At 46.5% G+C, this 16469-nt stretch overlaps 1 protein-coding gene across 1 annotated transcript in view; it reads right to left on the bottom strand.

Moving 5' to 3' along the window:
* DDAH1 (dimethylarginine dimethylaminohydrolase 1) overlaps positions 1–14692 on the bottom strand; it is a 51766-nt gene extending 37074 nt beyond the window's left edge. The window contains exon 1 of the mRNA XM_062606522.1: positions 14277–14692. Within this exon, the coding sequence (XP_062462506.1) occupies positions 14277–14582 (306 nt within the window). The 5' untranslated portion in view covers positions 14583–14692. The remainder of the gene's footprint in view (positions 1–14276) is intronic.
* Between the last annotated feature and the right edge of the window lie 1777 nt (positions 14693–16469).

The raw sequence follows: 16469 nt of genomic DNA, 5'->3' as shown, positions 1-16469 counted from the left end.
CATGTGCTCTGCACTCAATAGCTCTTCACATTGACTTCAGTGGGAATATGCTACCCTGGATTTCAGAAGAAAGCGTTAACAGAAAGTTAATGAGGTAAAAGCCACATTATGAATGGACCAAAGAAAAAATGCTCCTAAAGCTATTTCCTGCCCTGCTGTGATTGAATATATGCCTTTTAAGGCCTCACCTCACCCCCCCCACCCCCCCCCCTTAGGCAATGCTTTATTGTACCCCAAGACTTTCTCCACTTTTCTAATCAGTTTCCATTATGTTCTTTTCCTTTAAAGTCTCCCACTGTTACAGCTCCACCAGGAGCAATAATGCTGAAAACGGCAGCATAGACTGGTTACAGACTTTTAAATAGTCTTGAAATGGAGCCAAGGTGGAATAAGTCTACTGGACAGGGGGGTTAAAGCACCAGGGCTCTGACTGCAGCGCCTGCATCCCTGCTCTAGCCAAGGCAGCTCTGCACACGACAACATGGAAAGTTTTAGAGCAGAGTCTAGCCTAGGGCAAGAAAAAACTCCTGATCTACAGCTTATAAGAAGGATGTTATGAACCAGGGGGCTGGATTTGGACCCCTTCAAACCAGAGGGAGACCCAAAGGCAGAGCACCACATTGCAGCAGACCAGTGTTCAACCCAGACAGAGTCTTCCTTATTACTCCTCCCCTAGAAGGAGGGTGATGCACATTTGCCTCATGTATTCACTTCTTGCTTTTATGTTCAGAGCAGAAAATCACCCCCACACCTCACACATACACTCTGCTATCACATCCATTGAACTATTTTACCTTATTAATGAATATTTTACATCAAATATTTCTCTCTCCAGCACATTCCCACCCCTCCAGCTCACACTTGCAACCTGTAAGGCTCAGAGCTGGCTGGCAATCTCATGAGACAGGCTCTCACAAGAATTTCCTGCTTCTGGTTCAGCCAGACATACTGCAACAACAGACGCTCTTGCAGTAGTTTGGCACCTCGACTCCTTGTTCAGGCCAAGACCCAGGAATGCAAGTGAAAAAAACCCCACTTTTTAATTTCTAGCATTTTAAAATAGCTCTTCCCTCTGCTGCCGTGGGTGTCTGCTTGGCTTCCATGCTAAAAGACTGCTTCCACCGAGATTAACTGGATTTGGAAAGTACAGTGCTGAAGGTTCCACCAAAAAAATCTGCTTCCCAGAAAACCGCTTGGTAAGGCACCACCACAGTAAGGCACTGGAGCAGTTTACTCCAGAGAAGCAAGTGTTATGAAAACAACAAACAACTGACCCTCCAAGTACACTGAATTAGGTTTTCCACGAGTCCCAAGGTACTTCCAGCAAGCATTTCTGTCAAGGCAATCTAGCTGGTGAAAACTCCGCATAGGAACCTCAGGCAAGACCCAAGTTCTTCCAGGTATATTCCTAAGAGTGCAATTCATGATGGATGAAGTATTTCCATGTTTTCTAGTCTCATTGATTGAGCTACCATGCAAGCCTACACTACAGCTGATCTGGATGATTTCTCAGTATGACTAACGTCTTACAGTAAATACTTCAGATACTTGTAGGATGCTACAGCTCACACCTGTGCTTCATCATAGGGAGCATCTTTCTAGGCATCACTTCTGGGTCAATGCAATTTCCACTGACAGATCAGCTTGGGAAAAAGCCTTGCTGGAAATTCAGGACTTAGGCCACATGCAGATGCACTCAGACAAATTCCCTCTTCTCATGCCAGGTCTCACCTGAACACATGCCCATGCCACTGGCACGATGGACCATGCTGGACACTGTGGAGAGTCCTAGCTCCTTTCAAGAGGGGTCACCCTCATACCTTCTAGTTGTTCACTGAAATGCAGTCTCCTACAGCCTATGCTGATACAGCAGCAGTTGTAGCTTCAGATACTTTCCAACACACATTTTCTGTACTTCCTGCATGCAATGGCTCACTCCTGCCTTATGCCTCATGCTTAGCTTTCTTACAGCACCAAAACCAGGGGAAGCGGGGGCAAGAATACCTTTTGTGAAAAACAAAAGCCTCACTTTCTAGCGTACAGGCAGCTCAGTTTTCAAGGATGAGTTTAGAAACAGAAGCCCAAACTTCTCAGTACAAGTGCTCATAGCTGCATTTGGCTCCTAAACCACCAAACCTGGGCTCAGGAGGAAAGCTTGCACTTCCCATTCAGGGCTTTGGTCAGAGGACGCATACCACAGTGTGAGCAGTTATTCAGGCATGTTAAAACACTTTGAGAAGATTCTGCTGCTGATCTTATCTACAGGCATTGTCACCTATGCTGGTGTCTGTGCAGGGATGGGGCTGATACCTTGCACCAGATAGGGTACGTATGACAAGAAAAGCTGGGACTGATAAAGCCACCTCCACATCCTCTGCTCCTCTGGAGTGCCTTCCCAACAAGCTAAATGAATGCATCTATTTTCCACTAGGTATAAAGGGGCAAACCTACAGAAAATCTCATTACTAGTGCAGTCAATGTATACGGGAGGCTTGTCAGATGCTTTATGAATCACCAATGAAGAGAGAGCTTTCCCAGCCCTGCAGGAGCATGTAAAAAGCAAGGCAAAGATTAAGTGTTCTTTAAATATCCATGCTCCACATGGATTTAGCTTGTTCTTAAAACTCATTGCTGGATATATTTAATATTGCTAATTATATTAATATAATATATTGCTGTATTTAATACTATGCATGCAAGTTCTATTGTGCTATTAGCCACATACTTTCAAAGGCACCACACTACAGTCTAAAATCTCCTAGTCAATATTAAAGGGTAAGAAACACTTTAAACTAAAATCATATCATCTTGATGAATGTTACATTATGTCAGACTTTCCACTATTGAAAAACATGATCATGAGATTAGCTCAGGGAGATGCAGCCCATTCCATGTGTTTAAATATTTAACATGACTGTCAATATGTATTCTGTAAGGATAGTAAGACTAAAATGGGTTTTCAGCACTTTCCATATTGCTCCCAAGAAGTCCAGTTTGTTACCATCATAGCGCTTCATGGCAGATGTAGGTATGCAGTGAATCTGCTTTCAGGAATGCAAAACAAGGCACTATTTTTAGACTCGGTCCCTGGATTTATATGTCTGAATCAGACCTTACACACAGTTTTATTAGCAGTCCCTTGTTTACATTCCACCCTGGAGTAATACAAACCTGTTTCTCACAAAGTTTCAGGAATACTGCTGCACTCTGGAGGACTGCTAGACATCTAGGAGCTCCCACTAAGCTTCTGGCTGTGTGCAGCAATCTTGTAAAGAGGGTAAGAGAACTAAGCAGAGTGGAAACTAGGTTAAAATCAGAGAAGCCTGGTGCAGAATTACAAGCAGTGCTTTTAGTCCTTAAGACAAAGCACAGACAGAGCACATTTCAACCGCACGAAAGCTTTTGGTGGTTTCTGGTGGCTGCTGACATCTGTGCCAAGGTTACCCTAAAGATGGAGAAATGAGAAAGATAAAGCCATGCTCAGGAAATATCAAAGCCAGGACATGAAACAGCAAGTCCCAGCAGAGACAGGACATGCTTGCAACCAGCGGAGGGGACAGTTGCTGGAGTATTTCCCCACCGGGACCACAAACCCAGCTGCCTTTGTCAGAGCCATGCATTGCAGTCACCCTTCTTTGTATTAGTTTCACCTCTCTTGGCATTTACCTTTTCTACTCCCCAGTCATCCTGCATGGCAAGGACACAATGCTACAGCCATCCAGGCAGCAGGGGAGTCATGGCTCCAGCTACCGGGTCAGGCAAACCCATTGGGAATGTTACTACAGCTAAGTGACCAGCACCAATGCAAACAAATGTGGCACAAGAGCCCTCACTCCCTGCCCAGCAGGATGTAACACCTACACATCCAGACTCCCATAGCCCATTTGATCAGGGCATCATTGATGCCATGGGTCCACACCAGGCTTCCATGCAGAGGGCTGATGGCTGGGAAGACTTTTGTAAACGTGGCGGCCAAAGAGTGCTTACCATCCAATCCTGCCCAAACCATTTCTAGTCCTGCTCCTCTGAAGCTCTCCAGACAGCCCTATGCAATGCATGGCTGGTTTGATGCTCTCCTGTCAGAAATAGTTTTCAGGCTGCTCATGGCATTACCTCAGATAAGATGGATGCACTCCTGGCAGCCTGCCATTTCAAACCTGCCCCCCCCCATCAGTCCCATTTCTGCCTTTTGCAGTTTAAACAAGACCAGCAGTTCTACTTCACAAGTTTTTAGTGATGCTATTAGCTGTTAAGCAGGGCATAGGGACAGAAAAGAGAAAGGAGTGGTGCCTTTTCCAAAAGACTCCTTGCACTCTGAAAATGAGCTACTATTTCCTATCACCAATGCTGGTATATTCAAGCTCAATCAATCTCTATCAGGCTATTTGGGAAAAGCCTGTCCATCATCTCCACAGCACAAACTGGCATGTTATCAGCTGCCAACAACTGTCCCATAACATAGACAGCAGGGCTCATGGGAGTCTGTCCTTCCCTTGGCACCATTCTGCAAAGGCTCTTCTAGGACACTCCATTCCATAACATTAAGCCTGGCTCTCAATATATCAAACCACTGTATGCCAAGTATTCATTGCTAGGCCTTTCTATGAATAATTTTGCAAAGCTTGGATGGCAATATGTTTTCACAGCTGATGTGGAAAAGCTAGAAAAAACATTTCCCAATGAGAAATCTCTGCTTTACAAAGTGTGCACTGTTTCTTAGGGTCAATCTGACTTGCTAAAGAGCAGGGTGGGGGGATGCTTTTATAATACTGACATGAAATATCTCTGACTGTCTTCATGGTGGAATCTTTGTTTTCTGCCAACTGAGACAGATTTACTGTGGCAGGGAAGAAAAAAAAATAAACCCATATCTGACCTCAGAGCACCTATATCTCATGCTAGTGATGGCCCATCTTATACTATCAGGCATCCTGATAAAGTCTGAACACAGGTCCCCCTTGCCAGGTGGGATGGAAACACCAGCAAGATCTCTGTAAGGTTCTTTGGGCAACTCGTGACCTTCAGGATCACAGCAAGTGACTCATAATGAGTACACTAAACAGCTATCAGTATTACAGCTTATTTATAACACATGAACAGCTTAAGTGGATCTAAGAGACTTGTATATCCAAGCAGCCTGACTCCAACAGCAGTCAGTACTGGAAGTTTAAGAATAACAAAGTGGACTAGTATAGAGTGCTGCTGTCACCAGTGTATTTTCCCCAGCTTATTGTAAGAGGCAGTGTACATATTTCCAAAGCCAGATACTGTGCATCTGCATCAAAGTGTTAAACAACTACTGATGGATCTCTCTTTCATTAGTTGATGCTCAGCTGTACTTTTGGCCCCTGAAACATCCTGGCAATGAATCTGACAGTTCAGTTGTGCACTGCATGACAAAGTACTTGCTTCTGTTTGAATTAGCTGCCTGGTTATTTCCCTGGACGTCATCAAGTTTCACACTATTGCTCCCAAATCATTTTCTCTGCACCATTTGAAATATTGTAGAGCTCTCCTATTTCTCCACTCCCCCAAATAATGTTGAGCTGAAGGCATTTACCTAATTAGCACCACTCCATACTGCAGCAGTCCTATACTGCAGCAAGGTCTTCTCATCCACCTCCAACTTCTCCGTTTACACTGCGTTTCCAGATTGGGTAACCAGAACCTCACACAGCATTTTAGGTCCAGATGAATAATCAGTAAAAAGGGCCTTTCAGCAATAGTGGAGGAATACAGCATTTAGGAGTTCTGGAAACAGTCACCTAAAGGGGACTGCCCTAACCCAGAGCCCTGTGGCCAAGGCAAGCTGGTTGTTTTACAGTGCCACAATAAGGTCACATCCCAGCACAGAGAATTAGCAAACACTTGCCTTAAGGGTCATAAGAGATTGCTGCACAGGCACTAGTATTCCCATCGGAGGCTTATAACAGATACAAAGCCATGAAGTATTGCATTAAACTTAAGTGAATACCTAATGACTAGCAATAGCCACACCACATCTTCTCTGTACAGTCTTGGAAGAACATTAAATACTGACATTCATCACTTTTACTGTTTTAAGCACAATGATGACAGGCACACTCAGCTATCTGGGTAGGTGAAACTCTGTAAAGTACTTGTGCTGTTTGCAAAATTAACTCTGTAGGGCTGGTAAATGACTCAACTTTGCAGAGAGGCATGGTCTGAAGTGTACTGCTGACCATGTAAAGAATTTTAAAACACGTAGCTTGCTATTTCTGGAGAACAGGCCAAAAACTCTCTCTAAAGCCCTTGTATTCTAGCTTGGGTTTGCATGGAGATGACTATTTCCATGGCCACTACTCTCTGACTCAAAGGACATTAACCACACTTTAGTGCAGAGACATATGCACAAGCATTATTCTTACTCTGTAGGACTGCTCTTTCAATGAGGTATGGGATTCAGCTTCCCTGACAGCTCTTACATTAAGCCTTAGAAAAAGAACAGAGAAATGCAAAATCAATTGCAACACTGCCAATAGCATCCAATTATGTGGCAGTCTTATTTCAGTTTGCTTCTGTGGCCAGCTGGGACTGAGATGAGACAGATGATTTCATCTTGCCAGAGAACTCTGGTTGGCATCCAGAGCCAGAAATGGATAGCCAGTTCCTATATTATTAACATACATAAACCTTCCAGAAACAAGTTATCACAATTATTTTTTAAAGATAGTGCCAAATACTGAGTCGCTACTGAAATGAAAATGAATTCTCCAAGTCTTGAGCACGCTATTTCTTAAGTACTTGTTTGGGTTTATTTTTTACTCAAAATGATGTAGAACTGGTACATTACAGTGTGGCCACTGACTGTGGCCTTGGCTGACTGCAAAACCCATCTCAGGTACATCTCAGCCATAAAACAAGTCATTTAATTTTTCCTGAAGGAAAAAGCCTGTCTACAGCTAGAGCAGAGACTCACATTCTTAAATTAGCACCAAAGGAATCCCACTGGTTTTATATGAAGTATTAGGGGTTTTACATAAAATAATTAGGACCTTCAAACTGGAGGATGCTTGGCAAGATGTAGCATTAGGGCAACAAGTGAACCCAATGAACATGGTATCAGAATGTGGAAAGTACTACCCTCATAAAGCCACCTGCTAGTAGGGCCTGCAAAGATTAAGGACTATCTACCCCACTGGCTTATATATATAGCTACACAAAGAGCAGAGGTGTGCCCTGCCACTGGGGATGCCATCCCAGCTCCTGTTCTTTCTATGGGAAGTACAGTACAGCCCAGCAGCACTATAGCCTGGGCTCTGCGTAGGAGCATGGCAGGCAGGACATGTCAGGACCCTGGCTTGGGAGACAAGTACACAGGGGCTACGGGAGGCCAATCTGGAGACACGGAGGGCAAGGGAGCAGCCCAGATGGGGAGACACAGGACTGAAGGAGAGCTTGCAAGTGGAAGCACATGGGAAGCAGAAGAGGGAAAATGAAGATGTAAGCTTCTGTGTGTGTCCTAGCACAACACTGGGAGCAGCTGCGGCCTGTGCCATCAGTACAGCATGGGAAACCTCGCAGGGGGATGCGCTCTCCATAACAGAGCATCTCAGAAGCCACCAGGCAGAAGCAGAGCACACAGCTCTTCTGCATCACAATGCTCTGCTCCTCTGCTCCACCACCCTCCCGAGATGCTGTCAGATCCCACAGTTAGCAAGACAGCACTGCAGAGAGTGTAGGGAGCTGCAGGCTTGTACAAAGCATAGGGTTTAAAAAACACAAATGCAAAAGCCATCAGGAAACCTGCACTGGGGATGTTACAAACACACCTTTGGATCCCAAATCCAAAATTCTAGCAGTGACTGTGATAAACTAGTGTCTACAATGCTACCAAAGATTTAGGTTCAATTTGAAAGCCTGGGCAGAAATCTCTTGGGGAAGGAGCAGGGTAACGCCAAGCCATATGTGCCAGAGCAGCCGAAAACGCTCTTTGCACTTTCTTAAGGAAATGCTTAAGGTTATTTGGAGTCTTTAACCACTTAGCATTTGCACTGAACCATAAGCCCACCAAGGGCTATTTATCACAGCTAACAGAACAGTGATTAACAAGGTACAAAAGCCAACATCAGGCTTGCACAGTAATAATCAGTGTCCACAGGAGATTAAAAAACAGGCATTTAATTTGGCTTCTGCCTTTTTTTAAACCTTCTGGTCAGCAAATTGGATATCCTTGAGGAACTTCACACCACAATTTAATAACAAAGTCTAAATATTGCCTCTGCTAGAAAAGCATGAAACCCAAGTTGCTCCTAGACTGTCCTTAAAGATTGTTTTGCAGTTCTATAGATAGAAATCAATTACAATGAATACAGTCCACTTTCATTGATCTGACTAGAAGCTACTTCCTAACATTTTCATTAAATCTGTGATCACAGAAGCAAAATAGCAAATGAAAAAATACAGCTCTTGGCGTAACCAATTCACCCAAGGAGCAGTCCTATTAATGTAGGGTCAGAGCTATATTAGCAGTGAACCTCAAGACCAAAGAACAACCCACCCAAACCAAGAGGCAGCACTTAAACTGCAAAAGAGGTGGAAGGCAGAGCCACAGAAAGAAATCAGACTGTTTCAGGAGGCCAAAAGATCCTTCCTCATGTCTACCAATACTACCATTACATAGGCTCCTGATATGTCTACCTGATAATGTCCAAATGATTTGGGGTTTTTTTTTAGACTTCTCAATACTGTTTAAGAGCAAACTTAAGTACTTTTTGAGGACCTTTGCTCCTCTACTGCAAGCTTTTTAGTTAATTTATATGCCAATACAAAAACACCAAAAATGAAAGCCAATGAAACATATTATAGAAAACACTGATGCAGATGCTGACAAGAGTTACTTTGCTACCCATGATGAACATCCCGTTTGCTCCCGCAGAAAGCTTCCAAGTGACACACTTTGTGGAAGATCATTACACCTGGTTCTGCACAAAGACAATCAAAACCCACATTAAAACTCGGGTATACATCTTATCTGATGTCTGGCTGGTAATTCTCAACTTGTTTTCAATATAACAAAACAACACATTGACAGTATCTTGCATGCTTTCACTCCAGTTGTGAGGTTAGACTGAGAAGATGCTGAAAAGGATAGGCTGAAGGAGCATGTGTATGGCACAGTGTATAACAGGAAACATAACATAATCAGGCAAGAAGTTGGAAAGGTACTTAGTGCAATTGCTAATTTTTGCCAGCCTTCACAAAGTTTTTGCTTAAATTTACCCAGCCACTATTTAAGCCCTAAGCAACACTACAGTAGTAACCTCTGTGCTTTATCGTGAGTTTTCTAGGCAGAACACCAAAGTTAAAGGCTAAAGCACAATAAGGACATGCAGAGGGGCCAGTGCAAATGTACAAGACTGACACAATTTGTTGTAAGTTTTAAGAACTATGAATTATTTAAAGTGGTATTAAAATGTGTAATCTCTTGCCCCTCTAATGATCAGAAAGTATTAATCCTCCATGGAAATGAGAGATGTTTGCCAGTTGTCCCCAGTGTGTCCTGGGGGAATGGGAAACAACAATACTCTTGGGTGGAATTTTCCTCTTGATAACAGAGGAAGAAACTGCATTGATTTCTTCTGCAGCAGCTCCTGAAGCTTCCTGAGCACCAGATATTCTCCCTTCCTTATGCAGCAGCAGAGAAGAGGCCAGATCACTGTGGGTGAATTTTGCTGAGCTTTTGGGTTTCCATCTATCTGCATAAGCACAAAAGTGTGGAAATGCTGTTATGTGCTACCCCAAGCACATAAAGACAACTTAGGCAACAAGAGCAATGTGCTGATGAGGGCTCTTCTCAGCAACTAACTCTATTGTGCTCAGAAGGTGACGTGAAGAGTTTATACTAGAGGAATAAACAATTGAGAACATACTGCTGGAACAAAAGGTGCTGGAACTGACAATCTTATCAGCGATCACAACCTTTCCATTGGAGTTACTCAACTTGAGCATCAAGCATACTGGTGACTGCACACAGCTCAACAGAACACCAGCTTATCCACATTAACAGTTTACCTCTGGCTTACTTCAAAAGCCTTTAACCTTTCTCCTAAACCCAACACTCAAGAAACTATGAATTTTAAAGTAAGTTCAGAAGTTGATTAACACAGAAACATAATACATTGGACTAAGTCTCACTCTTGCAAGCAAATCATTAAATGCATGACTAATGGTTCTATTTTACTACAAAAATACTGGGCTTTTTCCCAGTACTGACTGACCATGACCAAATTTAATCCAACTCTTTTTTTCTCCCTACAATAACTTGGAGCAAGAACAGACAGAACTTCAGGTTTTATTTTGGTTTGTTCCAGACAATCAGTAAAAAAAATCCAATAGTACTGGAGGGGTAAAAAACAGTATCTACACAAACTCAAAAGCTCAATCAATGCTATTGCAAACTACTGCAGAAATCTGCCTGCTCCATACCGTGTTATAGTAATTGACAACAAGCCTTCTTAACAAGGAGTCTAGTCAGTGAAAGAACACACTGCATCAGTTCTTCAATATTGCATTATGGGTTTTCAGGAGCATGAAACAGGGGAGATGGAGACAGTTCATGCATGGGGCAGTTTGTAAGGCAGCATAACACACCTGAAACAGCACAGCTCCAGCTGTGCATTCAACCAGGTTGTTGTCTTTGGGATGCATCTTGGCAGCCCCTCTGTGCCCTTCAACTTTCACTGCCTAATCAGACTTCAGAGCCTGACCTACTGCATGCCTTGTGACACGTTTCCTGGACACAATCCCTCCCTCTATTAATTCTCTGCAGAAATGGTACTCTACAACCCTGCTTTCCTCATCCGCTTCCTCAACTGCTCCTGCCTGCTCTGTACAGACATCCATTACACAGTTGAAATCAGCAAGACAAGCCTGGCTGGGTCCTGCCTTACAGGGAGGCTTAGGTCAGGAGTGCATGCTCAGGAGCTGGGCTTTATGTTAACTGGGTTAATCCAGGCATGGGCCAACTGTGCTGCTAAAATATTCATGGCTTTGCACTTACACATTACATAAAACGAGACTTCACTTTGAGAAACCAGTGCTGTAGGTAGGCTGCATTCACTCTTTCCTTCTGTTACCCAATTGACCATGCAAGTGACAATGCACTGCAACAGCCTTGGTTTACTTTCATACCAGGCTGACAAAGGCAGTTGAAATAGGAGTGCAGTTTTTCAGAGGCAGCATGAAGAAACTGGTTTCACAGAGCTTCATCCTGATTTTCTAGCAGCAGATCCATCAGGCCAGGAGCAATCTAGGTTTAATACTGTCTGCTCTCTTGACAGTGGAGATTTCATGGCAGTTCAACTGACATATGCCTGACTCCACATACCATAACATACAGTTGCTCACAGAAAAATTCACATTGGCCTAGAAATACCCTGAGGTCCCTTCCAACCTCCCACTCAAGGCAAGGGCAGCTATAAGAACAGACCAGGTTACTCAGGGCTTTATCCAGCTGGGTCTTGAAAACCTCCAAGGATGCACAGCTTCTCCAGACCCTTGTTCCACTGCTTGGCTGTCCCCATGAAAAGGCTTCTTCTTATACCCCATTAAAACTTCATACTTCAATCCAGGTCTGTTGTCCCTTGCCCTCCTGCCAAACAGCTGAAGAGCCTGGTTCCACGCTCTTGGTAAGATGTGGCCTGTGAGTGCTAAGCAAAGGGAGTAATCGCCTCCCTCAGTCTACTGGACCTGCTCTTATTAACACAGCCCAGGGTCCTATTGGTTTTCTTTACCACAGGGACGCACTGTTGGCTCATGGCCACTGTGCTGCCCACCAGACCTCACCCAGGGTTTTTTCTGCAGCTCTATCCCTCACCCATTCAGTCCCATCCAGGGAACATTCCTTCCCTGAGGCAGGACTTTGCATTTGTCTCTGTTTAAGTCCACAAGATCCCACGGTTCAGACCCATCCTTCAGCCTGGACCTCTCACCCTTGTCCCCCTCACCCGTCTGGGGCAGTTCACAGCTTTATACAGATGCCTCCACCTCCACTAAAGGTCTCTAGTGAAGCCATTTAACAGGGCAGATACTAGAGCAGACCCCACAGCAACTTCTCCTGCCACCAGAGAACAGGAATTATCCCCATAGGGAATTTAAAGACTGAATGTAAGCCTCAGAAAAGGCTACTGATAGACACCCACCAGGATGAACAGGAGGGTCAGGGGCAGGCACTGAACTCCCTCAGCTTTAGGTGGCCACAGGATTAAGTAAGTGGCTGGGTTGCCTGCAGCTGGAACCTCTAGAACCAGGGCTGGAGACAGCAAAAGCAGAGAAGCTCTAGCTGCAATAGAAAACGCCCTCTTATGAAGCTACAAGAAACACTGCTGCTTCTTGGGGGGCTCCTTCTGACAGCCGAATCATCATAGATGTTCACCAAGAAGCCTAAGACGCACACCAAGCCCTCCACCATGGCATGCAGAGCTCTAGACAAAGTAGTCATGTGTGTATTTCTGCTTTCTAAAGCCTTAACTATCTTGCTGGCTTCAAAATGACATTCTGGGCACTACTCAGACAAAGCAGACTCATAAGCTAAACACAACTGACTCAGTTACCATGCTGGAGATGGGAGGCTATGCCACAGGATGCCTTGAAGGGGAGAAGGACTAGGAGCAGACAGGCATCATCCCACCCAAATGTGCACCTTCTCCCCCTCTCTGCAAGACACTGCTGCAATGATGTTCCCAGAAGAACCAATTGTAAATAATTAAGAACAACATGTTCAGACAAGCACTACACTGCAGTGCATTGTTATAGCTTTAAGAGGACACTTGTTCAATTACTTTTCTTTTTCTACTTCAGAAGACTCAAGGGAGGGATTTGCTCCATTATCCAAGAAAACTAACGAGGTTCAAATTACGCTTCAAATCTTTTTCTCTTCTCTTGATTCATGACTGTGCTTGGACAAGTCACCCATGGAAAGAAGTAAATCTACTCTCATAAAGGGCAAACTGCAAACGGCAGCAGGAGTCCCAGAGCTATATACCAGTGAGTCATGGGAAGGACCAGTGAAAACTCACTTGGACTCCGGCTGAGAAACAGCTGCTTCTGAGAGTAGCATGTGGCAAACATACTTTCCTCTGATGCCATCACCTTTAAGGGCACCAAGATGTGCTTCAAAGGGTAAACACATATGGGTACACACAAAGAAATGCACATGTACAGGATGTGTACAGAGTCACAGACTCCTGCACTGTTGGGCAAAATTCAGGTGAGCTTCGTAATCGCTACATGAAGAGCACTATATCAAAAATACCAAGTAGAGACACTCATGCATTGCACTCAATGGCCAAGAGCAACTACTGCTACACTACAGCTTGTAGCCCAACTCTGTCCCACATGCACAGTATGTGCTTGTGGATCACAAGATGAGCTATGGTACCACAGAGAAAACGGGAACTGAAAGAGGGTTATGTTAAAGCATGCTTACAAGGAAGGCAGATTGCCAGTGGAGTAGCTCGCAGCTTTTGAGTAAGGTTAAATTTGCTACTTACAACTCATTGAGCAGAAAACTGGGTGACACTTAAACGCATACACTGCCTGAGCTAGCTTATAAATGGGCTGAGCATGTTAAGGAAACCCCAAGAATACCTAAAATAGGACTCCTACGGCTGTGCACCCTTCACACCCTTCTCCAACAAGGCAGCCTGCATCCCCCATACACCCACACCTCTCACCACGGGGCCTGCAGCGGCTGCCCAGGGAAGGCCACAGCAAATTCAAGGGCACTGATGCTAATGCCAAGTCCACCAAAACAAACACCAGCTCTTGCACACAGACAAGGTGCACTTGGCTCAGGTACCAGTAACACGCTGCCTGGAACACAGCTCATGTAATGCAAACGAGGCTTGGATGGGGCAGTGCTGCAGCAGGGACACACAGACCCCCGCAGACCACCGACAATCCGTCCCCCAGGACCGAGCCAGCCGCCCCGCAGAAAGGATGAGTCACAGCTCACTGACCACTTGCTCTTAGGAGCACAACACCGCTCCCCGACAAGCCCCAGCGCCGCCGGGCTCTGTCGGCCGGGACGGCAGCAGGAGGCCAGCAAGAGCCGCTGCCCGGGGCCCGCCGCTGAGAGCAGCCGCTCCGCCACCGACCGCTGCCGCTGTTGCCCCCCTTCACCGCTCCCGCCGGGGCTCTGGGGCGGGCCCGGGGACACACCCGACGGGGCGGCCGCCCCAGCCCCACCTGCGCGGTGCGAGGACCGCTCCCGTAGCCTCCGCCGGACCGGGCCATACCGGACAGCACCGTACCTCCTTCCTGCGGCTGGGCGCGCCTGGGCGGGTGATGAGCGCGGTCTCCTCGCACACCACAGCCACATCCTCCACGAAGACGCAGTCGGGGAGGCTCTCATCGGCCGGCAGCTCCAGCACCTGCAGCCCCAGCTTGCCCCGGAGCACACCCACGTACAGCTGATGCTCCCGCTCCGCGCGGGCGAAGTCCACCTCCGGGCCCGCCGCCCTGCGCAGCGCCTGTCGGCATAAGGACTCGGGCAGCGCCCGTACCACGGCGTGCGTGCAGCGCCCGAAGGCTGCAGGGCCGCCGCCCAGCCCAGCCATGCTGCACGGCGGGGCGCAGAGCAAGGAGGGAGGGATAGCGAAAGGGACGAGCGGCCACAACCGCCGCCGGCCCTGGCAGCTGATAAAGCACCGCCCGCAGCCCGGCCGCGCCCCATTGGCTCCCCACCAGGCACATTTCCATGGGGCCGCCGCCAAGCGCGCTCCCATTGGCTGGCGGCGGTGGCCGGGCCGCGCCATTGGCAGCCTTCCTCAGGGAGCCGCTTACCTGGGCGGCGGGCGGGAGCGGTGGCACTTCTGGTTCAGTCCCGGCGCGGGGGGAGCCCCGCAGCGACGGTGGAACCTCGACCTGAAGGTCGAGGCGCTTGTCCCGGGGCAGGGCGCTGGGGCTGCCCATGCGTGCCCCAGGGCTCCGGTACCACAACACGGCTTGAGAGGCAGCGCGTTTGCACGTAATAATTTCACATAGCTGTGTATAAACACGTAATTGCACTCACACAGTGCAAACACCTGCCTTGAATGAGCATTTCTAGGCTCATTCGAGCTCGGTCCGAGCAGGGGTGAGGTTGCTCATCCTTCCTGCTTGGGTGTGCCTTCTTAGGCTTGATGCCTTGGCTGCCTGTGGCTTCCCAGTGGCAGAGCAGACAGCTCGGCTGTCTATCCACGCGGCCAAAGAATATCCCATTATGGAAGCAGTTCCAAATACAGATCCAAATGAGATAAGCCCAATCACATCCCAATCTCTTGTCATGGCTTCTTACATGGCACAGGTTGTCCACCTCTTTCACGCTGCCAAAGTTTCCACTTATGTGGGGTAAAGGGGGCAGCAGTGTTTTGCTCCAGAGACTGAAACAATGAACATTTTCCACTCTTTCCCCTAAAAGAAACACTTATTTCTCCCCATCTCATTTTCCCCAGGTTTTATCCTGACTTGAAGTCATCCCACACAAGGGCCAGCCCTTTCGGCGCACACATCTGTCTTCCAGGCGGGAGGCAAGTGAGGCTCTGGGCAGCAGACATGCACGGGCAGCACCAGCCCCGGGTTGCTGCTGTGGGCGCTCTCCCAGGTACCTCTGAGGTCTCTCCTCACTGGAGCAGGCAGGGAGAGAGGAGGAGCATTCATTTTCCTTCCAGCTCTTCTTTCACCAGCAGGGCTCTTCCAAATGCTGCCCTGGTCACCGGGGGGATGCCAGCAGCGCACAGCTCCATGTGCCCACTTCAGTGCTCAGAAAAAACCCAGGCAGCTGCCTTTGGCTATCACGGACATCAGCACACGGTCATCATGTGGGAATATGGCTAGGGAATAACACAAAGGAAATACCAAGATGTGTTTCCAAAATGGCAGCAGACTATTTTCACCTGCGTTTTCCACAAGTTCTCCAAATATCTGGTAAAGGCTGCCTTTACTTAAGGTGCATAAGCACAGTTATTTGAGTAATGTCATTCACTCAATAATGTGCAGATATTACTCTTAAACAAATGGACAGATAATTGAGTTGCTATCACGTAGGACATTTCAAATCCTTGAGAAACCACTACAAATGCTATTAGACTGGTATGATGCGTAGTCCTCCCACAGTCGTTAAAGGCTATTTCAACTAACTACACATTTGAGAAATGGCCATTGGCACACTTTGGTTTGCTTTTTGTTAGAGTGACTTTTAGCCAGAAGACAAAGTGCCCCTATCTTTCTGTAGTTAAAAAACAATTGCCAGGGTTCCTATCTGAAAAGGCATTGAAAATAATTGTTCTAGCAGCCAATGGATCAGAAAGTTCTAGTTAATACAGATTTTCTTGCCATCTATAAATACCTTATGAGTGTATAAATGGTGGCAATTTTCAGAACTCACAGAGATTACAAGAGTATGTGTTCCAAAGTAATGCCACAGTCACCTTGTACTCATGTGGTACAGTGGAACAGTGGGGTTT

Source organism: Pezoporus occidentalis, unplaced genomic scaffold (assembly GCF_034315485.1).
Source record: "Pezoporus occidentalis ecotype Australia unplaced genomic scaffold, CSIRO_AGI_Poc_V1 ctg97, whole genome shotgun sequence".
NCBI classification, from domain to species: domain Eukaryota; kingdom Metazoa; phylum Chordata; class Aves; order Psittaciformes; family Psittacidae; genus Pezoporus; species Pezoporus occidentalis.
The sequence above is the reverse complement of the archived record's forward strand: the minus strand, read 5'-3'. Positions and strand labels throughout refer to the sequence as shown.